The sequence below is a fragment of the Ursus americanus genome, chromosome 10 (genome assembly GCF_024610735.1).
Source record: "Ursus americanus isolate L20-20 chromosome 10, mUrsAme1.1.p, whole genome shotgun sequence".
NCBI lineage: Eukaryota > Metazoa > Chordata > Mammalia > Carnivora > Ursidae > Ursus > Ursus americanus.
Window position 1 is genome coordinate 11,746,685 of NC_142136.1, and position 27,214 is coordinate 11,773,898.

Sequence of the window (27,214 nt, forward strand, 5' to 3'; positions counted from 1 at the left end):
TATTATCATTCACTCCATAGTTTGTAGTAGGGGTCACTCTTGTTGTACATTCAGTGGACTTGGACAAATGTGTGACAGATACCCACCATTACGGTATCATACAGAATAGTTTCACTGACCTAAAAATACTCTGTGCTCTGCCTATTCATCCCATCCTCCCCCTCAGCCAGCCCCTGGCAACCACTGATCGTTTCACTATTTCCAGTTTCGCCTATTCCAGAATGTTACATAGTTGGAAATCATACAGTAGGTAGCCTTTTCAAATTTCCCTCCTTCACTTAGTAATATGCTTTTAACGTTCCTCCATGTCTTTTCATGGCTTGATAATCTCATTTTTTAATTATTTTTTTTTAAATAGGCTCCACACCCAGCATGGAGCCCAATGCAGGGCTCGAACTCATGAACCTGAGATAGACCTGAGCTGAGATCAAGAGTCGGATGCTTAACCGACTGAGCTACCCAGGCACCCCTATAATCTCATTTCTTTTTAGCATTGAGTAATGTTCCATTGTCTGGATGTGCAAAGTTTATCCATTCACCTAGGGAAGGACAACTTGGATGCTTCCAAATTTTGGCAATTATAAGTAAACATCCATCTGTGTATACACATTCATGTGTGTATAAACATCTGAGTAATTTTTTATAGTTGTTAATACGTAAAAGAAACTGAAGTCATAGAGAAAAAATAAAAATACCTACCAAAAAAGAAAACTCTAGGTCCAGATAGCTTCTCTGGCCAAAACTGCCAAATATTTAAGGAAAAATAGTTACTACTAACTCTACAGAAATACTCTAAGAAAATAGAAGAGAAGGTAACGTGTCCCAGCTAATTTTATCAGGCCAGCATTATCTTAATACCAAAAGCACACAAAGATATTACAAGAATACTATGGACCAATATCACACATAAATACGGACATAAAAATTCTCAACAAAATATTAGCAAATCAAATCTAGAAATACATAATGACAAGAATGTTTGACATTCAAATATCAATGTAATACACCATATAAGCAGTCTATGTAGCCCATACCAGTAGATGCAAAAAAAATTATTTGGCAAAATTCAGTTTATTCATGATAAACATTCTAGGAAAACTATAAATTAAAAGAGACTTCCTCGACCCAATAAAGGGAACCTAATAAATATCTCTGCTAACATACTTAATGATGAAAGACTGAATGTTTCCCCCCAAAGATCTGGAACGAGACAAGGTACGTCATCTCTCCACCTATGCAACATCACACTGGGTGTCCTCGCCAGTGCAATAGGCAAGAAAATGAATAAAAGACATATTGTACTGGAAAGGCACAAAAATGTCTCTATTCTCAGACAACATGAATATCTATGTAGAAAATCTAAAAGGATCAATAACAACAACAAAAAGCTAGTCGGGCAGCTCCGTGAGAAAGTAGAATAGTAGGTACAAAGGGCTAGGAAGAATGGGAAATGGGGAGTTACTGTTGTGGTTTTTTGTTTTTTGTTTTTAAGCAGGCTCCATGCTCAATGTGGGGCTTGAACTCACGACCCTGAGATCGAGTCACATGCTCTACTGACTGAGCGAGCCAGGTGCCCCTGGGAGTTACTGTTTAATGAGTACAATGTCAGTTTTGCAAGAGGAAAAAGTTCTGGAGGGCTGCTGCACAACAATGTGAATATATTTAACATAACTGCACTCTTGAAAATAGGATGATAAATTTATATTATGTGGGATTTTTTTTTACCACACTTAAAAAAATAAAATTAAAAAGAAATAGAAGGTGGGGTGCCTCGGTGGCTCAGTCAGTTAAGGGTCTGCCTTTGGCTCAGGTCACAATCCCAGGGTCCTAGGATGAAGCCCTGCATAGGGCTCTGTGCTCAGCAGGGAGCCTGCTTGTCCCTCTCCCTCTGCACCCGCCCCTCCCCTCTCATGCTCTCTCTCTCAAAATAAATCAATAAAATCTCTTTTAAAAAAAGCAAGAGAAAGCTATGGTTCTGTTTTAAGCACCAGAATGACTTGATTATATCTGAATTGTCAAATGACCACTTTTGCTGCCTCTGACCTACTGGTGTAAAGAAATACATGATACCTGCTAATAGATCTCTTTATGCTAAACTATATCAGCATTCCTGAAATAAACCCCACTGGAAAAAAATCAATTGTATTTCTATAAACTAGCAAATCACTAAAATTTTTTCAAAATGCAAATACCTTTTGCCATAACGCCAAACACCATGGAATACTCAGATATGGATCTAGCAAAATATGTGCAAAAATTTTATACTGAAAACTGTAATTTGTGAAGAGAGAAATTTTTTTTTAAAAACAGACCTAAATATATGGAGATATACCATGTGCATGGATTAGAAGACTCGATATTGTTTAAATGCCAATTTTCCTCAAATTGATGTATAAAGTCAGTGTAATCCCAGTGAAATTCCAAAATCCATAATAAAAAGCAGAAGAATTAGACTAGCCAAAGCAATTCTGGAAAAAAAAAAAAAGTTTGAAGGCTCATAACATCTGACCTCAAGATTTAGAAAGCTATAATAATCAAGACAGCATATTACTGAGAAAAGGAGAAACATATACATCACTGAGACTGAATACAGAGTCCAGAAATAGACCCATAAATACCTTGGCAAGTAATTTTTAACAAAGGTTCCAAGGTAATTCTATTTAAAAAGCTACCCTCTTCAATAACAGAGGCTGGAACAACCGGACATTCATATATTAACACATGACCTTCAATTTATAATTTGTACCATATATAAAAATTAACTCAAAATGGGTCATACACCTAAATGAAAAACCTTAAACTATAAAATCTCTGTAACCATGAATTAGGTAAAGATTTTCTTAGACTGAATGAGTCTTTTAAAAAAAAAAAAAGCCAAAATGACAGATTAGAGTTCATCAAAGTTTATACCTATGGTCTTCAAAGACCATGATTCAGAAAATGAAAAGACAAGGCAGACTGGGAGGAAATGTTTGCAGAATACATATCTGATAAAGAACTTGTGTCCAAAATTTAAAGAATCCTCACAATTCAGTAATGAGAAAAAAACCCAATTTAAACAGGAAGGAGGAAGAGATGTGAAAGATACACCAATTGCAAAGAAGCACATGAAGAAATGCTTAACACATCATTTAGTCATTAGGGAAACGCAAAATAAAATAATAGTAAGCAGTAGAGACCACTGTATACCTGTTGGATTGGCTATTTTTTTTTAACTGATACTGCCAAATGACCTGAGGATGTAGAATAAATGGGATTCTCAGACACTGCCGATCAGAGTACCAGATGTTACTGACACTCTGGAAAACAGTTTGGCAGTTTCTTGAAAAGTAAAACATACACTACTGTGCCATGTAGAAAAATGAACAGAATCAGTAACAGGAGAACTCAATATGGCTGTCAAATGCATGATAACTTATAAAAATCGGTAACGTTTCTCCAGTAATAAAACAACTACACTTAGGAAGCATAATAAATAAATACCATTTACCATAACAAAAACTACATGGTATCTAAGACTACAAAAGATCTATATAAAAAATGTTTAAATCTAATAAACACAGATGTTATAAAGAGATATTTCATGTTCTTGAATGAGAAAACTTAACAAAGGTATCAGTTCTCTCCCAAATCAATCTACAAATCAAATGTCATCTCAAATTCCAGCAAAAAATTTTTTTCCAGCTAAAATTTTAAGATAACGGATTACTTACTCTAAAATTTACATGGAAGAATAAAAGTACATGAATAGTTAGGTTATTTTTTTAAAAGATGAACAAGAAAGTGGTTTGTTCTACTAGATATTAACATATACTACAAAACAAGATAACTTAAAGATATTAGAATATGGGGCACATGAACAGATAAACAGACCAACGGCACAGAATAGGGACCAAACAAGCAGGCCTATGCACTCACACACACCCCCTCTGACCCTTCATTTCTGCTCCTGGCTTTATATACCAGGACAGTCCATCACAGTTCCATCAGAATCACATAAGTGTAAGTGAGGATACAGATAAAACAAGACAGCTGCGAGCTGGTCACTGCTGAAGGTGGTGAAGTTGCAACTTGGGTTCATTATAGTATTCTCTCCACTTCTGTGTCTGCTACAAAATTTCTGTAATAAACCCAAATACCAGAACAAAGACAAAAATCAAAGCATATGCTGCTTCAGCGACCCCCAAGGTACTAAATACAAGGCCCTCAGGTTGGGGGCTAGATTTTTAGGCCGACTGAGAGATAGATGATGTGGCCTCGAGCTGCTTACGGAGCAACGCCTCGGACTGAGCCCAGATGCTCAAAATACTCCACTCAGCCCGCTGAAGCAGTGAAGACATTTAGCTCACATCAAGGGCCTTGAAAAGAATAAACCGCTCCAACAAATAGTTAAAATCCATGGCCTATATCATACCTAAATTTGTGATCTAGAATTTAATGGTATGCAATGGTATGGAAACTCTAAGGTAAGAAAATAATACAAAAGCCAGTCCAGGACAACAAAGATCCCTGGGGACTCGGCAGTAGTAAAAACAAAGTCCCTCTGTAGGGATACTTTCATGAGATAGCACACGAGGGCTCCAACAGCTAACAAAAGCCACTGGAAATGAGCTCACAATCAAAAATCACAAACCACAGGAGGCAGCAGCCTGCCCTGAGGGAGAATTTGACCAATGGAGAACTATGTGTAAAATGACTACATACATCCTTAAGGGAACAGGAACAATAATGGAAAAAATAGGACAGACGAGTGTGCCTTCATCTCCAGAAGAATCATAAATGGATCCCCACTGACCTCTGAGTGAATGCCCAAGTCTGTACAATCGCCTGTAAGGCCGTGTGACCTCTCTTACCTCCCTGACTTCATCTCCTACGAATCCCCCCCCAACTCCACTCCAGCTACACAGTTGCCTGAGGCAGTCCTCCACCTGAGGGCCACCATGCTGTCCTCTAGTCCTTATGCCACATGGCTCACTCCCCGACTCCTCCAGGGCTCTGTTCAAATGTCACCTGCTCACTGAGGCCATTCCTGACCATGCTGTTTAAAACTGCAACCCCGCTCACACCTGGCTTTCCCTGTCCTGACCGGTTAGTTGGTTTATTTTTGACACAGCATAGATCATCATCTGACACAGTACATATTATCTTGTTTACTGCCTTCCATCCCCAATTAAAATGTAAATTCAATGAGAAATAGTCTCTGTTTGGATCAGTTCAGGATCCTTAAAGCCCAGAACAGTGTCTACCATAAACCTGGTGCTCAATAAATTCTTGTGGAATGCGGAAATGGGGAAATTAGATGATCATTCTTGTAAACTATGTAGTAGAATTCTCTCATTCATTCATGCATGGACACATGCATGCTCAAACATTTACTAAGTAGTTACTTTATACAAGGGAGTATCAAGGTATTCCTTTCCTTACCGTGGAAATTCTTCCTTTTCCAAAAAAAAAAAAAAAGACAAAAACTGACTTTTCAAAAAAAAAAATTTACCACAAAATAGTATATATTCTAAGTTATTAAAAGTACACAGACAGTATAAAAATCACCTTTCACGGTTCAGTTTCCTGTTCCTTATTTTTATCCTTCCTTAGAACGAACTCACGTGTGTGTCCACACCAACACCAATTTCTCTGTTACTATGTGGCTAAGCACAGCTTCTTGTCTCCTACTTACTCAGTTTATGGGTTTTGAGAATATTCTACTTATTGTTGATACCTACCCTATATATGGTTTTTTATACAGAAATGCTAAAAGTAGGTATTAAAATCTACTACTCCATCTGTGCCCAAGAATTAGCTAAGGTACATTATTTAGAAGGACGAAAGCTGCTGACTGTAACATGGGATTATAATATCCACCTCTGCTAAATTCCAATTGTTTTCTTACAAGTAGTTACATGCACATGCATTCTGGTAAAAAATACAGCCTGTGTCTCATGCAAGACTTCAGAGACACCAATCATTAAACAATATTACTGTATCCCTTTGGCAAAAATCTCTGCTTCTAATTCTCTTTGGTTAGCCCAATAATTTTCAGATGACATGGAGTGTATTTTTTTTCAAGGTTACTATTGGGTCCAAGCAGGGCGTTGCCTCGCCTTGCTTAGTTATAAGTTAGGAGTTGTGCTGTATTGAGCCCACTCATAATCAGAACCTAAAATTACTAGATTTGTCACAGGAGTTTCACAGTTGTTATACCTACGGTGTTTGAAATACTTTGTCATGTAGGTTAGGAAAAGATAAGCACACATGCACAATACTGGTTTTAAATTCTATGGTATACATGCTCTAAAATATACCCACAGGGTATCCAAGCTGTTCATACAATTACAACACGTCTCTCTCACTTATTTGATGACAGAACTATTTCACCGTTTGGGCCACATTTAATGACTAACAGGCTTACAGCTTCTATTATCAAGTTCTGCCTCACGCTGCCATCTAGTGGTTCACACAGTGTGACTGCAGGCAAAGCCTATTAAACTGCTAACGCGCTTTCAGAAAAATCGCTTTAACACAGAAGCTTAAAGAATCCATATCAAAGTTCTGTAATAATTGCTAGTAATATATGAAAAATATAAATTATTTTGTACATTTTGTTTTACAAATGTTTCAAAGAGGTCATGCTACCAACTCCTTATCTAGGTCTTGTCATTTTACCCTTATTTTAATGGTGTCAAGATTTCAAGATTTCTTTCATTCTGTTCCTCTTTAACTATCTTTAAAGCATTTTCTGGAAGCATATTCTTTAAAAATTTTGAAATACTCTTTGCTCATAAGAAAGCAAAATCTATCATTTAGATTATACAGAAAAATAACAGCGCCTCTTCATTTTACAGTTTACTTCAATAGTGTAATAACTATTGCATTGAATTATTGTTATTTTATTTTCATTGAGACAGAATTGATAAAAATTATATTACTTTCAGGTACACAACATAATAATTCAAATGTATTACAAAATGATCACTGTGGTAAGTCCAGTTAATATCCATCACATATATATAGTTACAAAATTTTCTTTCCTTTTTAAAAAAGATTTATTTATTTATTTTTGGAAAGAGAGCAGAAGGAGGGGCAGATGGAGAGGGACAGAATCTCAAGCAGACTTCCTGCTGAGCATGGAATCGGATGTGGGGCTCAATCTCACGACCCTGAGATCATGACAAGAGCTGAAATCAAGAGTCAGACGCTCAACTGACTGAGCCACCTGGTCATGCCCCAAATTTTCTTTCATATGAGAATTTTATGATGAGAATTTTAAGATCTACTTTCTTAGCAACTTTCAAATATGATACAGTATTTTATTTAATGCTTCATGAATTCCTATGTTGTCCTTGCACAGGGGTCATGCTACTCTTCTCTGTATACTTCCGATTTTTATATATGTACTGCGGAAGTGAGTACTGCAATATAATATCAACTATCATTACAGTGTACACTACATTGCCAGGAGTTATTTGTACCTTATAACTGAAAGTTTGACCCCCTTCTGACTCCCTTTTGACCCCCTTCATCCATTTCTCCCACCCCCTCAACCACTGCTTCTGGCAACCACCAATCTCTTCTCTGTATCTATAAGCTCAGTTTGGTTTGGTTTAAAATTTCATATTACTGGGGCGCCTGGGTGGCTCCTCTGGTTAAGCGTCTGCCTTCGGCTCAGGTCATGATCCCAGGGTCCTGCAATCAAGCCCTGAGCTGGGCTCCCTGCTCAGTGGGGAGCCTGCTTCTCCCTCTCCCTTTGCCCCTCCCCACTGCTTGTGTTCTCTCTCACTCTCTCTCAAATAAAATCTTTAAAAAAATAAAGTAAAATATAACTTCACATTATTGAGTGAGATCATACAGTGTCTTTCTCTGACTTATCTCACTTAGCATAATGCCCTCAATGTCCATCCATATTGTCACAAATGGTAGGATTTCTTTCTTTTTAAATGAATATTCCACTGTGTGTGTGTGTGTGTGTGTGTGTGTGTGTGTGTGTGTGTAGTGAATCTCCTAGTACAGAAGAACACAGAATCAGAGATGCTCATTTCACAGGGGCTCCCTTCCTGCCCCCTGCTCAGTGTGTGGATTTCCTAGACAACACCTCTGCCCACCGCTTTCCCGGGCACTGCCTGAGTATCTTCAGTGTCTGCGATTCAGCATCTCTAAAGGGTATCACTTTGCCTTGAGACCATGAATGCCAAAGAGTTACTCCTTACCAGGTCCAATAACTTACTGTAGCATCTCCCTGTAGTCTTCATTCACCCTTGGCCACGCTCCACCCCCAATTTTTTTTTTTTAATAATGATTTTTTATTATATTATGTTAGTCACCATACAGTACATCCCCGGTTTTCGATGTAAGGCTCGATGATTCATTAGTTGTGTATAACACCCAGTGCACCATGCAATATGTGCCCTCCTTACTACCCATCACCGGTCTATCCCATTCCCCCACCCCCCTCCCCTCTGTAGCCCTCAGTTTGTTTCTCATAGTCCATAGTCTCTCATGTTTCATTCCCCCTTCTGATTACCCCCCCTTTCTTTATCCCTTTCTTCCCCTACTGATCATTCTAGTTCTTATGTTCCATAGATGAGAGAAATCATATGATAGTTGTCTTTCTCTGCTTGACTTATTTCACTAAGCATTATCTCCTCCAGTGCCGTCCATGTTGTAGCAAATGTTGAGAACTCATTCTTTCTGATTGCTGAGTAATATTCCATTGTATATATGGACCACAACTTCTTAATCCAGTCATCTGTTGCAGGGCATCTCGGCTCCTTCCATGATTTAGCTATTGTGGACATTGCTGCTATGAACATTGGTCCACCCCCAATTTTTAACTCCACATTCATAAAGCAGCCCATTCAACAACTGAAGACTGTTCTCCTGCGCTATCTCCTCCTCTCTGGGATAAACACTGCCCGCTCTCCATCCTCGCCCCGTCCCGATGCCGAGCAGTGACCACAAGAGCTGCACCTGTTGCCCTGTAATACTACGTATGGCATCTACAAACACCTTCGTGTTAACTGGCAGTCAAGTCACGATGCCGTTTCATAGGCTTCCTGTGGCTTTTCCAAACAGGCCTGCCAAAGCAACAATTATGCCATTCAGGGCCCCACAGGTGATTTTTGTAGGCTGAAGAGAAAGACCTGACGCTCTCTCTTCAGTGTTTTATATGTTGATTGTCAGCCCATGCCTCCAGTCTGCTAAACCAGCTAATGTGGCATAGCTATTGCTCTTTGAAGACACTACTAGCAGTTTCCCCCAACACTGATTTTTCCCTTATCTCTAGGGATTTGGCTGCCTTGCTAAGGATTGTTTGCCAGCCTCCCCAATGATTAGGTGAGGCCACGGAACCAAGTTCTTGCCAAAGGTGTGTGAGCAGGAGTGACATTTACAATTTCCAAAGCACCTGGTGAAAAAGCAATCCCCCCATCCTGGACCTCCCTCCTAACTCCTCCACGCAGGCTGGAAATGGAAACAGACTGGTCTCAGAGGATGATTGAGTCCTACCAGCTCAGTCCCTTCCTGACTTCCTGAACAGAGCTTGCTTACCCGGCAGGGGTGTTACAAAGAGAAACAGACCTCTGTGTTCTCGAGCCACTGCATTCAGGGCTTCTTTGTTCCAGGAGCTTAGCCCAGGGGCACCTGGTGGCTCAGACAGTTGAGACTGAAGCTTGATTTCAGCTCAGGTCATGATCTGGGGGTTGTGGGATCGAGCCACTCGTAGGGCCCCGCACTCAGTGGGGGATGTGCTTGAGATTCTCTCTCCCTCTTCCCCTCTCCCCACTCATGTGAGCATGCTCTCTCTCCCAAATAAATAAATCTAAAAAAAAAAAACCAAAACCAAAAAACAAACATAGCTTAGCTTCTACCACTACTAAAATATCTTCACCGCTTTTGTAATTTGAAAATTTGATGAGCAGACATGCTATATTTTTAAAGAAATCATTGATAAATATCAATCAGGATGAGCAGGAAACAAAAAACCCTAAGAAGGTAAACGCTATTCTTCATTTTCATATTACTGTAATAATAGAGACAAACAATTTTCAGAGCTTAAGAAAAAGCACTTGAAAGTGGAAGGCCTGAAGTAAGCCAACTCTACAACAGAGCTGGTTTCTACCTACCCTATCTTACATCCTCCTGGATGAAAGAAAGATGTTAAGCACGAGAGGTACTCTTCAGATTAAATCACTGGGAAAGGTCCTTTAAAAACACAAGGATTTTATTTAGGAAAATCTACCCTAACCTAACATTTAAAAATTTGAAGCTTTTCCTTATCATGAGAGTAAAACCAAAAAAATTTCTGTACATCACAGGGCACACTCAGAGTAAAAAGGCAACTTATGGAATAAGTAGAAATAGTTGCAAATCATACATCTGATAAGGGATTATTATTTAAAAAATATAAAGAACTCCTACAACTCAACAAAGAACCACCTGATTAAAAAATGGACAAAGGGGGCGCCTGGGTGGCACAGCGGTTAAGCGCCTGCCTTCGGCTCAGGGCGTGATCCCGGCGTTCCGGGATCGAGCCCCACATCAGGCTCCTCCACTATGAGCCTGCTTCTTCCTCTCCCACTCCCCCTGCTTGTGTTCCCTCTCTCGCTGGCTGTCTCTATCTCTGTCAAATAAATAATAAATAAAATCTTTGAAAAAAAAAATAAAAATAAAAATAAAAAATGGACAAAGGACATGAATAGACATCTCCAAAGGAGATACACAAATGGCCAATGAGCATATGAAAAGATATTCAACATTACTAATCATCAGGGAAATGGAAATCAAAAGCACAATGAGATACCACCTCACACCCGTAAGAATTGCTATTATCAAAACAAAACAAAATAACAAGCATTGGCAAGGATGTGGAGATATTTGTACCCTTGTGCATTATTGGTGGAAACGTAAAATGGTGTAGCCATTACAGAAAACAGTGTGGTGGTTCCTCAAAAACTAAAAATAGAATCACCACATGATCCAGCATTTCTACTGCTGGGTACACACCCAAAAGAATTTAAAGCAGGGTCTCGAAGACACAGTTATATACCCATGTTCATAGCAGCGTTAGTCCTAAGAGCCAAAAGGTGGAAGCAAGCTAAGTGTCCATCAACAGAAGAACGGATCAACAAAAGGCGGGACATGCACACAGCTGAAGAGTCAGCCTGAAAAAGGAAGGAAATGCAAACACGTGCTACAACATGCATGAACCCTGAGGACATTATGCTCAGTGAAGTAAGCCAGTCACAAAGGATAAATGCTGTAGGATTCCACTTCAGTGAAGTATCTAGAAGGTAAAAAGGTGAATGCCAGGGGCTGACGGGACGGACAGGAATTGGCTGTTTAATGAGTACAGAGTTTCAGTTTGGAAGGAGGAAAGAAGTTCTGGTGACTGGTAGCTCAACAATGTGAATGTACTTCACACTACTGAACTATAGACTTAAGAGTGGTTAAGACAGGGGCCCCTGGGTGGCTGTTGGTTAACTGTCTGCCTTCAGCTCAGGTCATGATCCTGGGGTCCTGGGATCGAGCCCCGCATCGAGCCTGCTTCTCCCTCTCCTCCCCGCTCATACTCTCTCTCTTGCAATCTCTGTCTCTCTTTCTCAAATAAATAAATAAGATTTTTTTAAAAAAATGGTTAAGACAGTAAATTTCATGTTGTTTTATTTTCTCACAATTAAAACATTTTAAAAACCATATCAAATTTGTTCCAAGGCCACTTTTACATTTAACTCTTACTAGAATATTGGGCACAAATAACATTTAAAATGTAATCTTCTCATGGCCCTAGCCCAGGGTTACAATGTCCTAGAGAGGAAAATGGTTTCCTAAAAAAGATAACATGCAATGAAGGCAGATATGGTCTATAAGCCAAACTATTTTATCAGAGGAATGAGGAAACATGTCTATTACTGAATACTGCAGAATACAGAAATACTTAGAAATTAACATTAAAATAGTTTTATTATCTTCTACCGATGAATAGCTTTTTAAATTTTTTATCTTGAAAATAAATAAAAAATAAAAATAAACATTTTATTTCAATCTCAACAAGACTTCAAACCAGGTAAAGGTGAAGAGCAAGAGCTCCCAAACCATCTAATCATCTGCAGGTGGCAGTAAAAGCACAGTGTTTATGTCACTGCAGCCTTGCAATGTCAATGGGGGGGCGGGTGAGAGCACTCACGAGCAATCTAAAGCTACTTCCCGCACTGTCTCCTGTGCAGGTTCTCCTACACAAATAAATGGTCTGAACTTCTCTGAGAAAACAAATGTTTCCCCTGCCCAAACACTGTGCCCCCAGGACTGGTACTCCACCAACACCAATCTTTTTTTGTCTCATTCTTTGGCTTGATATGTCTTTGTGATCCTATCTACCTAGAAACAGGAGGTATTCGATTCTTTCTTACAGAAAAAGAAACACACAAACACTAGTCAAATCCACAGCCTATTTACTAAGGGGCCTCCTAATGTGAAGCGTTCTGCGAGGTGCTCTGAAGGCCCTGAGATGGAGCTGCCAAGGGCTCGTTAACAAGACACAGACAGAACGTGAAGAGCAACACGAGAGAAGAGAGTGCCATCAAGGGAGGAAGAGCCAGAACCATGAAGGACAGACATCCCAGGCACCTCTAACTCCCAGTTCTAAGAAGCTCTGACTACTGTTAGGAGAATAAAGCCTACACTAGAGGCAGGATGAAGCAGCCCAAGGGTCTGCGTGCCTCGGTCCAAACACGCACCCCTACCTGCTCCCTTCCCCGTCTGTGAAGATTCTTTCAGACCGTGGGGCTTGCTGGTGGCAAGAGGCTGTATGAGCCAAAGGTCATATACACTTCTCATCAAGAATATCCACACAAGGGGCACTGGGCTGGCTCAGCTGGTAGAGCATGTGACTCTTGATCTCGGGGCTTGTGAGTTTGAGCCCCACATTGGGTGTGGAGCCTATTTAAAATTAAAAAAAAAAAAAGGAATATTCACAAGAAAAGTATAAGCAATAAGAAGATAGCATCGCTGCAAAAATTCAACTGACTCGTCACTGGCACCACATTAATTTTTAAGCATAAGAGGGAGAGTTCTGGCAAACAGCTCTTCTGAGTAACCGAGAAATCAGTGCAGTTTCATTACCAAGGAAACAAAAAAGCCTGCACCATCTTTGTGTCTGCCTCTGCAGGCTGATTGTAATGTCTTCACAAGGTTCTCCGCCACCAAGAATGACAGGTCTCCCGGGAGAGGGTGGGGGACCAAGTGACTGACAGGGCAGCCTAGACCTGGCGTGTTCTTGAAGCCACACCTGCTGCTTGCCATGTACAAAAGGAATGGTTACAGGAGAAAGGTCAAAGTAGATAGGCAAATTAGCTGCGACCATCTAACAAGCTACTAGAAATGGGTAACTGTATAAAGAATGAATAAAATCAAATCAGTTAAGAGGAGTAAAATTTATTTAAAGATAAACAGAAACCAAGGTAACACCACACACACTAAAGAACACCCCCACAATAGAGACATGGACGGAGGACAAAGGCCAGATGTGCAAACCTCTCAGGGCTCTGAGTGCTTTGCTTCGGAAGAGACACCTACACACACATTCGAGGCTCTCTGGGACAAGGTTTCCCCAAATGAATCCTGGACACACTGAGGTTTCTGTGCAGCGATATGAGGGCACAGAGCCCCAAGTTCTGCCTCATGTCTCTCATCTGTAGGCCCACAAAAATGCAGAGGGAGACAAAGAGAAAATACTCACTTCAGGGGGAAGAGTTCCTTAGAGTTGTGCAGTGCCAAAGGTGGGAGGCCTTTCCAGAAAGCCTTATCCGACTTCCCCTTTCTTCCAGATGAAGACAGTGATGATCAGAGAAGTGAACTTTTTTTTTTTTTTAAGGGAGGTCAGCGAATTATTTAGTGGCAGAAGCAGAGCTCCCACACTAACCATTCCCAGTCTGAAAATTCCAGGGAAAAATTTAAATGTGCCGCAAAGAAAAAAAGGGGACATTTGAGGCAGGAGAGAGACAAAGAGAATTAGTAATCTGGTGTCTAAAACATGTACTTTATGTAAGCTCTAAGGAATGAGATGATTCACAGGTAAGAACCGAGACAAGGTGTTTAAAAAAAAAAATTACTCGTAGAAACAGCTTCCAAGAGGCAGAGACACTCAAGCCAGTCTTCGCCAAGTCAAAGCGCAAGTTTAAAAAAAAAACAACAAAAAAAAACCCCTTTTGAATATGAAATGTAACACACATACAAAAAAGTGCAGCATGCTAGGAAATCCATTTGCTTCTTTTCCCTTCTCCACCCTGCTCTGTCCAAGAAGCTGAGGAAACGGATTGCATCAGAAGGCTCCAGGTCCCCAGCTTCCACTGTGTTGTGCTAATGGGAGCCTCAGAGCAGATTTCACTGGAGAGAAGCCCGAGGCTGGGGGACTTATTCCCCTGGTTTCCTCTTGCAAGTTTCCCTCAGGCTCACCGTCCCTCAACAGAAAGTCACTACTGTTCTCCACGCAGGTCCCTCCCTCCAGGTTCTAGTAACCTCTCCCACCCTGAATCTCGTCATGCTGGGGGGGGGGGGCTGCACAACATGGCAACAGTCTTGCCAGTTTCCCCTTTCCTCAGGAGGTTCCATTCTTGTGTCATGAGACCCTTATGAATAAGCCCTCCCTGACTTATCTTAAAATCTGTTTTCTACTGACACCCTTACAGATACGAGGACAAAACAAAAATAAAGAATTATCACAAAATAAACACTAGAGTTATTAGCACTTAGGTCAATAACTAGAACTTGCCAGCATACTGGAAGCTCTCTGGTATGCCCTCCTTACTATTATATGCTCCTACAACCCTCCAAAGAGTTTCGACACCTAAGCATGACTCTCTCAACATCTGATTTCAAATTGGTCTCTTTTTGCAATTCATATAAATGAAATCATACAATATCAATTCCTTCATGTCTGGCTTTTTTCACTAAACACTATATACCTGAGATTGACTCATGTTGTTTCATGTGTCTGCTATGGGATTCAGTTCGATTGTGAAAAGCATTCACCTGCATGTCTACACAACTGATTTATCCATTCTACACCTGAACATGTGGGTTGTTCCTAGAGCTACTAGAAATAATGCTACTATGAACAATCTTATCTATGTTTCCTGATACACGGGAGCATTATTTTCTACCTAAGTAGAATTTGAGTCATAGGGTAGATGCATTTTCATTTTACTACTTAATAACCAACTATTTTCCAAGTTGAAACTCCCACCAGCAATGCACAAGAATTTCCAGTTGCTGGAATATACTATTTCCTTTAGCTGTAAGACAAGAGTCTATAGAAGGCCACCATGTACCTCACAGGAATCACAGAGTTCTATCAATCAGCTGTCCTCGGGACTCTGACTGGATCTCTGGTCAGTTAGTGCAATGTCACACTGCTAGCTCTTGGCCTGGGGTCCTGCAGGATTTCAGCGGGTCCAGGACTAATTTCATTGTCCCATAAGCAGCCTTCTCCTAAAATCCTCTAAGTGAGAGAATTTTTAATATCTTTAAGGAACTCAACCTTCATTGCTGATTTAGATCTATTTTAACTAGAATTATAGTTCACTTTGGTTCTCTAGGCTCAATTTGTTTGCTGTAAGTTAAGTAACTGCCCGATTATCTATATGCTTGTAAAATTTTTCAACTGTACAAAAATTGCCAGGGAAAAAGAATTTGAGAATTGCTAAATTTATAATACAATTTAGGAAATCAAGTGAAAGGGAGGTTCATATCAACTTGGCCATAGGATTATAGCTATAAGGTGTTGACATTTTTCTTCAAAACAGATTTAGACAAATAGAACCTCAATCTTCTTTATCCAGAAAACACTATTCAGTATAGCTTCCTCATTAAAAACAAACAGACAAACACACACACACAACAGAGCAGTCGGTTTAGATACAAGTTTGACAGAGAGAGGGGTAGGGGAACAAAAATTCCGTAACCTCAAAGTGGAAGACCATTAGGGCCACCAAACAGTAAGATTCCACCTCTACCCTCACCCCCCTAACCCCCCACCCCGGTTCATAGCACTCCTCACTTGCCTCACATCCTTCTTTTTGGGGACAGGCAGGCTCTCTACCAAGCACTCCAGCCTTCTGTGTTGATGGCCACCCACAATGGGAAAAGCAAACATTAAGGACAATGATTCCCTCCCCAAAACGCTGGGGTAAGGAATTAGAACAAGATCTCCTCCCCTTGCACATGCAATGGTAAAGAGAAATATGTTAAGAACAGGAAATATAATTCTATCTGTGGTGTAGACAGATATAACTAGGACTTACTGTGTAAATCTATTAACTACATTCTTCCTAAGAATTATGAAATCGGCCTAACTAAGCTACATTCACTCAAAAACTGGGCTCAAGTGCTAAAATAAAAATTGAGGGCTTTTAACATCTAAACCAGAATTCAAAAATGGAGTGAAGACAGATCATTTCACAAAGCGAAGGGAAGTGAAGCCCCTGGGATGTGTGAAATCCCTCTTCTGCAAGATGAAAAATTTCTTCTACTCATATTCCAAAATAAGCGAGTAAAGTACAGTGGCATGAACAGTCCCAGAATGAGGGAAGTTCTTCCACTCAAATAAAAAAGCAAACCGGACACTCTAAGAGTTTACTTCTTGGTCCACTGTTTATTTGCTCCCAAATGGTTCAGGGGAATTTTTTCACTGTCATTCTTTTTACAACCAACATAAAGGTATTGTGTTCCCAGGAACACAGGGAACGGTGTGAAGTGCCACAGGGGTCATGGGGAGGAGAGGAGGGTCACCGCCCAGAGCCTGAGTCTCCATGTCAGCCTGGTGATTGGCAGGTCCCCTCCCCTAAGTGGGTCAAAGCGTCCCTGATGCTGTCACCCAGCTCAGCAACACACCTACGATTCCCTCAACCCTCCACTTCTTCACCTACGTTTTCAGTCACACATTCCACCAATATTTATTAAATGCTTGCTACACACACACATATACTACACATGCCAACCCCGAGAAACTTCGATTTAGTGGAGGATAAAAGGGAAGGAACTATTCAATGATAATACAAACACAGGCTGCTACAGGGGCAAGTACCAAGTGCCAAGGAACCTTACAGGGGTGAATAACCAACCCAGCTTCAGAAGCCAGAGAACATTTGGTGGAAAGGGCAGCACTGGAACTAAGACTTAAAGACACACAGCTGCTGGCCAAGCCAAGAGATGTGACAGCTGGTGGAACAGCTCTCGAAAGGCAGGGAAGAGCGAATGCAGAAGGTGTCACATGAGTCACATGGAGAGGAAGTGGGCAGTGAGAGATGATCTGCCCTTGAGCTGCGCCTCTACCCCTCTCTCTGAAAGACAGGCAAATCGGAAAAAAACAATCTCCCTAGGTACAATAAAGGACTCAAACCTTAATGAGCTACGTGCCATCGCTGTACCGGTTGATTTTAGCAGCACAGGGAGCATTCATCAATATTTAAGGAAAAAAATTTGTCACAGGTATATGAAATTAACTCAATGAAAAGACTGGATCTGCAGATAGGGGGCTCCTACTCCAGTTGAAATATCAAACTCTCGAACTGCCCATGAAACATAAATACATGCATAAAATCTGATGAACGTAACCGAGCAATGAATAAATCCTGTCTGGTGAATACGCCAATGCAATCGCCTTGTAACAAGTTTATTCCAGCAGCCAGGGTGGAAAAGGGAGGACCGGGGGTACGGATGGGGGATGGGTTCTGAATTCCTCAGCAAGTGACTGGTCCTCTCTGAGCCTTGCATCCCCATCCACACAAGAAGGAGTTGCTTTAGGTTGCTGTCAATGCTTCTAAAATCCATTACTATGATGATGGCAGTGTATCACAATCAAAAGCACTTAATCACCGAAGGCAAGAATTTAAATAACTTTTATAAGTCACAGACTTACTACGGTGTTTATCTGAGGACAAAAAGAGCACAGGCCCTCAAACTGTCTTAAATTTGAAAAGCAAATAGTTAAGTTCATGTACCTTTTCAAAGTTGACAAATCATGCATCACCAAAAATAAAGATAAGTAAAATTTTAAGACAAGCAAATGAGATAATTTTTTTTAAGAAAAGCGAAAGTAAAATATTTAATGTAATGAGGCAGGCGATGACTGGGGTCGCTCACTTCCCTTTCCATTGGTTTCACTTCCCTTCCGAGGTTAAAATACTCCCAGCATGCAAATTATTCCACTGAAGAATTCCAGTCCTTTCTTAGCAATTTGCAGAGATGTTTATACAACAGCGATTATTTCTAGACTTCCATGTGACAGAAAAGGGACAGAATGCATTGGGGATTAAAAAATAAAGTAAGGGGCGCCTGGGTGGCGCAGTCGTTGAGCGTCTGCCTTCGGCTCAGGGCGTGATCCCAGCGTTCTGGGATGGAGCCTCACATCAGGCTCCTCTGCTAGGAGCCTGCTTCTTCCTCTCCCACCAGCCCCCCCCCCCCCCCGCTTGTGTTCCCTCTCTTGCTGGCTGTCTCTGTCAAATAAATAAATAAAATCTTAAAAAAATAATAAAATAAATAAAAATTAAATAAATAAATAAATAGAGTAGAGGCGCCTGGGTGGCTCAGTCAGTTAAGCATCTGACTCTTGATTTCAGCTCGGGTCATGATCTCAGGGTCATGAAATCGAGCCTTGTGTTCAGGGCGGGGAGTCTGCTTGAGATGGTCTCTCCTTCTCCCTCTGCCCCTTCCCCCCCCACCTCGCACTCACTCCTCTCTCTTGGGGGGGGGGGTGGAGGCAAACCATAAATGCATATGCAAGGCAGAAGCAAATAACCGAGGATCCCAATTTTAACCACTTAGAAATATCTGAACAATAGAAGTGGGTATTTTATGATTTCAGGAAATTTGTAGTAAAGGGTTAACTCTGTTTAGGAGTACCTAAATTAGTACAAAGTGCAAGGCACTATGTTAAGCACCTGGGATTTTTCTGGTTTAGAGTCCTCAACAATACTATCAGATAAGTATTCTCTCTCTCTTAACTGTATAGAGGCTAAGTAGGAACTGAGACTCAGTGGGTTAAGTAACTAGACAGTCACACAGCTTAAAAAGTGAAAAAGCTATACTATGAATCCCATCCTAGTCAACACCAAATCTCAATCTCTTTCAATAGATGATGCAAAAGATTTTAAGCATCAAAGTAAATGAACTGAATACATCTTCCTCTTTTGTTTCTCTTAACCATATGCCCTCATTTCAAGAGGAGTTTATGCTAATCATGACTTCATAAACAAATCATTTGTGAGAGAAACCACATCCAGGGTAAAGTCATAAGTTGAAAAAGCCTCATTTCAGAGAGTACTTCCTGAAAGAAACAAAGCAGCAATTACAGCCGAACGAGTACCAACTCCTATGCCAACTATTATATTTGAAACAACTTTGTAAAGGAAAAGAAGAGCCTAAAACAAAAGAAATACTGCATTTCTTAAATATACCATTTCTAGAAAGAGCTACTTTAACCAAGATAGCTCTTTTATATAATTGGATATAATGAAAAATGCTCCTCTCTAACACCGCCTTTTGATGGACAGGAGGTAAGTAGCATTTAGTTAATTTCATCACAGATTATCACCAAGGAATGCTATACTTAAGAGGTACAAACTTCCAGTTGTAAGTAAGGCATGGGGATGAACAGTACAGCATGGGAAAAATGGCCAATAATATTGTAATAACTTTGTATGTGACAGAAAAAAAAAGTAGTGCTATACTTACTAAGTTTCAAAATAATTTGTCTTAATAATACATTATTGACACTATGCTGGCAAAGGACCTTGAAATGGGTTATACAGTCATGTTCCTGCACTATTGTGACTTTTTATTTACTTTCAACATTGTTTTACATTAATAGTAAATGTAATTTTTTTTCAGCTTAAGGAAAATGCTGTTATAATAAATCCTAAGTATATTTAGGAGTCTTTGTCACTTGGTTTCAATTACACTGTTTCACAAAATGTACTTAAATGCTTAAAAAAAAAAAAGACTATGGGGCACCTGGGTAGCTCACTCAGTTAAGCATCTGACTCTTGATTTCAGCTCTGGTCATGATCTCAGGGTCTTGAGATCAAGCCCCACATGGGGCTCTGTGCTCAGCACATAGTCTGCGGGGGATTCTCTCTCTCCCTCTCTCTGCCCCTCCCCCGCTCACGCTCGCTCGCTCTCTCTCTCTCAAATAAATAAATCTTTAAAAAAAAAACTATAGTTACTGACTCTAAAGTTTTTAAAACGCTGATTTGAAAGCCAATCACTTTTTAATATTTGTCCAAAATGTGTTTGTGTGTACACGGCACAACCTATCTGGTAATGACTTTAAAACATGCATCACACATATTGTTTTCAACCTTAAGCAAATGAATACAAATGTTGGCAACATAAAAGCAGCTTGAGCCCAATGGGGGTTAAAAGATTTACTCAAGTTTTCTAACTATGAAATTTACAACAAAATTCAGGGATGAGGATGGTGGAAGGGAGTCCAGAAACAATATCAAAAGAGAAAAAAGATACAAAATTTCATTTACATTACAATTGCTACTATTTAAAAATTCAATGAAAATTTAAAAAGCCTCCAAAATTACCCTCCTTTGTATAATACTGGAGATTTTTCTATGTAGTACTTTTCTCATTTGATAGAAATTAAAATTCTAGGCCCACCAATATTTGGAAATTTTAATTAATACAGGCTATTAATACATAGAATTCTAATCCAAAATCATATCTAACCTAATTACTTGGCAAACTAGCTGTAGTCAAGAAGGAAGGAAAAAAGGAAGAGAGGGAGGAAATGGAAAAATAAACTCATATCTTGTGTTTGTTCACAGCAGTTGCTCACATTCATTTTATATTTTTTTGCTCAAATTCATTTTAAATTATCAACAGCCCATGATGCCACTAACCAGACTACTAATCACCCCCACAGTTCTCACTAAAGAGAGACTCAGGGCTGAATTAGAGACAGCCCACTCTGCCAAGTGACATTTCTGAAGGAAACTTTTCTTACACCTCCATGTTTCAAGGGGATACCACAAGATTCCATCTTTCTGTAAGCAAGTTTATTTTTAAAATCACTGCTGTTGATGTTGCATCATGGGTGATGGAAGTTTCACTCTGAGAAGGGTTGATGATATTCACAATCGCAACTAAACTCCTTTCCATTAGAAATAGACATTGTTTTTTTGGTGATGGGAATTAGTTTCTGCATACACCTGAAGTTATTGAGTGGCTTCTAATTAATAACTACTTGTCTTTGATATTTCTTTTTTAAATTTAATTTGACCAATAATACTTAAGCTTCTCCATCTAGGTAGAGTGAGGGCATGACAGTTACTACACTAGCAGTGTTCTCTTCTCAAGGTGCTACTTTCTGTGCACACCAGTGACATCCATTCCTAGGACACTGGAAAACACCATCTGGAACACAGTGTTAGGCACTTGCAACTGTGTATTAAAAACTAGCTCATCTATTGTTCTAAGAGTCAAGTTCTTAATCTGTAGACCATGGCACAACACACTGCTGTTTTTAGACCTCTGAAAATTGAGAAAGAACATACTACTATGAGAAAGTGTTTCCACTTAAAAAAAAATAGGTTTAATAACTAACCAAGCAAATATTTATTGACAAACCAGAGTAGTTGCTGTAGGTCTCTCCTTCACTCATCCATCAATTTGGCAAACATTTACTTAATGAGCACTCCTATGGACTCAAGAAGCAGTGGGAATATAATAGGCAAAAGGAAAAGTTCCTGCTCTCAAATGAGAATTACTGTGAATTAACCAGTTATGTGGTTCCTTCATTAGTTTTCTAATACACATTTTACATATTAAAACTATATTTAGTGAGTAAAAATTCATTTTTTGGACATTACTAACCTGGGTTAAAAACCATTTAAGCAGAATAAAGATGATAAAAAAGTAGCAAGCTATTTTGTAAGATTCGAAATTCTGAATGGCCTACTTAGTCCCAATCAAAGAATGTTTTTTATAAGAATAGTTGCTACCCAATTTCACAGTACAGGAAAAATCATTTTTTAAAAAGGTTATTCTTTAAGGGAAAAGGGAAGTGAGCAGAGAGAAACTGAATAAATTTGCCAGTGCTTTATAACACACCAGATCATTTTAATAGGTTAGTGCATATTAGTCATAATACCGAGGAAATGTATTTCTTAATAAATACTAAGACACATATATTGACTCTACAACATAAAATACTCTTACAATTAAAATCCACTGACATCCCAAGTATGAGAGTGTTAAGTATTTATTTTTCAACAAAGGGTTTTATTCCTCCTATTCTTAACTATTTTACAGTTTCTAAGTGGTCATTTCTCCAACAAGCCATAAGATGACCACTCCTCACAATCAAGCTCAACCTGGCCCTTCGAACCATTCACACCCAGAAGAATACAAGATCGCAGCCCTTGTCTTCTACAGCTGTATCTTCATAATTGGATTATTTGTTAATGCCACTGCCTTATGGGTTTTTAGCTGTACCACCAAGAAGAGAACCACTGTAACCATCTATATGATGAATGTAGCATTATTGGACTTAGTATTTATAATGAGCTTACCCTTTCGGATGTTTTATTATGCAAAAGGTGAATGGCCATTTGGAGAGTACTTCTGCCAGATTCTTGGGGCCCTCACGGTGTTTTATCCAAGTATTGCTCTATGGCTTCTCGCCTTTATTAGCGCCGACAGATACATGGCCATTGTGCAGCCAAAATATGCCAAAGAACTTAAAAACACAGGCAAAGCCGTGCTAGCATGCGTGGGGGTCTGGATAATGACCCTGACCACCACCATCCCACTTCTGCTGCTCTATGAAGACCCAGATAAAGCCTCCACACCCCCCACCTGCCTGAAGATTTCTGACATCATCCACTTAAAAGCTATTAACATGTTAAATTTCACTCGACTGATATTTTTTTTCTTGATTCCCCTGTTCATCATGATTGGGTGCTACTTAGTCATTATTCATAGTCTCCTTCACGGGAAGACATCTAAGCTGAAACCCAAAGTCAAGGAGAAGTCTATAAGAATCATCATCACACTCATGGTGCAGGTGATCGTCTGCTTTATGCCTTTCCACATCTGTTTTGCTTTCCTGATGCTGGAAGGGGATGAGAACAGTTACAGTCCCTGGGGGGCCTTTACCACCTTCCTCATGAACCTCAGCACCTGTCTGGATGTGATTCTCTACTACATTGTTTCAAAACAATTTCAGGCTCGCGTCATCAGTGTCATGCTCTATCGCAATTACCTTCGGAGCGTGCGCAGAAAAAGCTTCCGGTCTGGTAGTTTACGGTCACTAAGCAACGTAAACAGTGAAATGCTTTGAACGATAAGCCGGTTTTTGTCTTTAGTTTCTTTATATTCATTTTACTAACTACCCTAAGGTCAGTGGATATTCTGTATGATATTACCAAGTCTCTTCTCTCCTGAAAAAAACCAAACTTAAAAACACTTTTGTGGGACCTTATTATGTGACAACGTAATTAAATATTCTTAAGTATTCTAATGAACTCATTATTTTTATTTTCAAAGCTTGTATGAAACACATTTGTGAGTTACTGGGAGAAAAATATCCGATTTGTATTTCACAATCAAGCCTAACCTAAACAGTTGACAATTTTTTGGATTTAATTCTATGTGCAAGTGAGTCAACGTCAATCAAGTCAGTAGGCCCAAAAAAAAAAAAAAAAAAAAAAATCCACTTAGTGTTCTAAATAGTTTAAATTATTAAATTATAATTTGATTAAACCAAAACCAAAGTCCTTTTGGTTTTAATTTACACTCAGAATTGGTGGTCTAAATCTTAAAATATTTTGTGTTCTAAACACCAAACTTCCAAGATTCCTACACAAACAACTATGTTCAACCCATCACTGTTACTTGCCACCGACGAAAATTAGCAGGAGCAATCACCTGAAGGGGCCTGCAAAGGCAATCTCCATCAGCCCTCCCCTATTCTGAATTCATTTGGGGGGGGGGGGACAGACAACAGTCATTCAATAAACACTTACTGAGAGCCTACTGTGCACCAGACTACGACCAATGCAGGAAACCTAATCTGAGACCCTATTTCTGCCCAATAACCCAAGTTCATTCCTATGACACGAAGTTTCTGCTGTAGGGTAAAATATATTTCTCCAATATAAAGTTTACTCTTCTTACTGATTAAACATGATAAGAGAATAATTTTTTCCCAGGCCATTTATCATGGTATAACAGCACTAGTCAGGGACCTTGGATTCTTACTCCAGCCTTGCCATTTAATTTCCCCTAATAGAGTGGCAAACCAAAGTAACTTCCCCATTTAAAAAGAAAAGGAAGTGAACTGTAATGTGTCAAGTACATATTATTCTAAATATTATGGAGATATGCAAATGAGTCTACCATAACTTCCTCTCTGATAAATCACCTTCATTACTCTTAACCTGATCACCTCCTAATGGGACTAAGAATCAAATAAATGCATTAGTTAGAAACAGATTTCTATAATTAACATGGGTAAATTCATATTCTTAAAAAAAAAGAAAGAAAGAAAAGATAAACATGAAGGAGCCTAATCATAAAATAGCATTTTATTTTATTTTATTTTTTTAAAGATTTTATTTATTTATTTGACAGAGAGAGAGACAGCCAGTGAGAGAGGGAACACAAGCAGGGGGAGTGGGAGAGGAAGAAGCAGGCTCATAGCGGAGGAGCCTGAAGTGGGGCTCGATCCCATAACACCGGGATCACGCCCTGAGCCGAAGGCAGACGCTTAACCGCTGTGCCACCCAGGCGCCCCATAAAATAGCATTTTAATACTAGAAGATCCCTTAGATGATCTTCTAGTCTAACTTTTCTCTTTTATATATAAAGGAACTAAAGTCCAAAGAGGTTATGTGACTTGTTCAGTTGAAGAACCAGGACTAGAAACCAAGTTCCTGTTATGTCAACCACCAATCTTCAGTAATAAAAAGCAAACAAGTTCACAGAACGTAAACATTCTCAGAGCTACATAAGATAAATGAGTCAAGATGGTACTGAGAGGTAGTTTCTCCACAAAGAGAAAACTACTCGAAGTTTTTAGTTTAAATAGTCAAGTGAGCAAGATACTTTAGCAAATATCTTTTAAACAAATAATTTCTGAAACACGGGAAATAACTCCTATATTTGATATACAGGTTTATGGTACGTATTTACAGTCATAGCCTAACTCAACTATACAGTCTAATCCACACTTATGTAATTTATTATTTCATTATTTTTACTTTTAAAAGATTTTATTTTTAAATACACCCAGCATGCGGCTCGAACTCACAACCCTGAGATCAAGAGTTGCATGCCCACTGACTGAGCCAGCCAGGCGCCCCTTGCATAATTTATTAAAGGGCAAGTTCTCTACAATGGCTTTTTTTGATGTGAAGAACTTAATTTGGGAGCACAGAATACAACAAAAAACTTTATTGACACAAAGTGAAAATATGTATTATGGTTCTGACAGTAAAACAATACATAATCTAAAGCGCAATTAAAAATAATTTTATTAAGCTGTAATCAGATACATTTTAACATGATGTGTGAGAACTCAAAATTCCACATATTCTGGAGAGTTTCAATTCTGAGAAACAATATAACATCCATATGTAAATACTAACAACTAAAAAATAATAGGTATTTAAGGACAGTTGTGTGATAGGCATTGGTTTCTAAAAGCACCTAATATACATAGCTTTTAATGGAGTTATCTTTACTTTCAAAATATAACGGTTACATTTTCTGAATTTCAAATAACAGTCTTGAGAATCTATCAGATGCTAGGTATAATTTCTATACAGGACACCAGTAAAGAAATGAACAGGTCTGTGGTTCAAAGACCTCACCTTATAGTCTTATGGGGCTACACTGCAATCAAGGCTATCCCTTCAACGCTACAGAAAGTAAGGCAATGAGTACCTAAAGTAAAATTAGTTCTCCCTCAAACAGCCAGAAGGATGGCACGGAAGGCTGAGGTAATAATGACAATGACAATGTAATAAGTGCTAGGGATCTTAATAAATTGTCTGGAATACACATAAAGGGCAATTACTCCTGCCAAAGGGCAAAAGGGTGAAAGAAAGAAAACTAAGCAGACATGAGAATATAAATACATGTTAAGAAAGCTGAATGACTGATGGGGTGGCTTGAAACACTGGACTGGGGCCAGATTAAGAGGGCTCTGAAGGGAAAGAAGAAAACCAGGGTGAGGGGTCGGGGGTTGTCACTGCTAGGATGTTTGCATGAAAGAGATCACTTAATTCTTTCCACTGCCTGGGAAGTATAGAGTACTGACCCTTAATTTACATATGGGGGTCAACTATAAACTGAGCTCAGGAAGGGAACTTGAGAGAAGTAACGTGCTCAAGATTATACACAAGTAATAACATGGGAGAGCTGGAATCGCAAATCTGGTATATTTGATCGCAAAGCCTCTGCATTCCCACTATTCCAGACTGCTTTGCTGCCATCTTGGAGGAGTCTGATTTTTACTTTGAAGGAAATGAGGATTTAAAATATTTTAAAAGGAATACTGGCATGTTTGAACTTGCATTTTGAAAGAATAACTTCTAACCACATTGCATGGGATGCTTTGAAGTGGATAGGAAGACTAGTTAGAGAATTAATGGAAAAGATCAAAGTTTAGGGGAGCCTGGGTGGCTCAGTCGGGTAAGTGTCTGCCTTCAGCCCACGTCACGATCTGGGGTCCTGGGAATGAGTCTGGTGTCAGGCTCCCTGCTCAGCAGGCAGTCTGCTTCTCCCTTCCCTCTGCCCCTCCCCATTTCTGCGCTCGCTCTCGCGTGCTCTCTCTCTCTCAAATAAATAAATAACATCTCAGAGTTTAGACTGACCAACAGCAGTAGAGAAGATTTGGTTAATGAATGATTTACACAGGACTTCAAATTAACAGGACCTGGTGCCCTAGTCCAAGGATGAGAAAGAGAAAGACCAGATGACCAGGTAGACGGAAATGCCATTAATGGAGATTGGAGCCCAGCAAAAGAGGAGACCAGAAGAGATGAGAGCTCCAAACACGACAAATTTTCTCTGAGTCTTGGAAGTCACTAGGAAATATGATTCTAGCAAGATCAGGAGAGTAATACGGGCTGGAGATAGAGAACTCGGAAACAAACAACAGATGTCAACTGTAGTTGAAGTCATGGGAGTGGACAAGGAAGGCCAGAGA

General features: G+C 39.5%; 2 protein-coding genes and 1 non-coding gene across 3 annotated transcripts in view; 1 reads left to right on the forward strand and 2 right to left on the reverse strand.

Moving 5' to 3' along the window:
- Window positions 1-27,214, reverse strand: part of UBAC2 (UBA domain containing 2) — a 166,205-nt gene that overhangs the window by 105,053 nt on the left and 33,938 nt on the right. The gene's annotated exons all lie outside the window — the stretch shown is intronic.
- On the reverse strand, window positions 7,304-7,410 carry LOC123801185 (U6 spliceosomal RNA). The gene has a single exon (XR_006782143.1). It is a non-coding gene; the product is annotated as a U6 spliceosomal RNA (small nuclear RNA).
- Window positions 19,312-23,712, forward strand: GPR18 (G protein-coupled receptor 18). The gene is made up of 2 exons (XM_045811011.2): window positions 19,312-19,544; window positions 22,312-23,712. Exon 2 carries the CDS (start codon window positions 22,346-22,348, stop codon window positions 23,339-23,341), a length of 996 nt encoding a protein of 331 aa, XP_045666967.2. The 5' UTR covers window positions 19,312-19,544; window positions 22,312-22,345; the 3' UTR covers window positions 23,342-23,712.

Coding starts and splice junctions, on each gene's coding strand:
- GPR18 (XM_045811011.2), top strand. CDS start 22,346: ATGACCACTCCTCACAATCAAGCTCAACCTGGCCCTTCGAACCATTCA.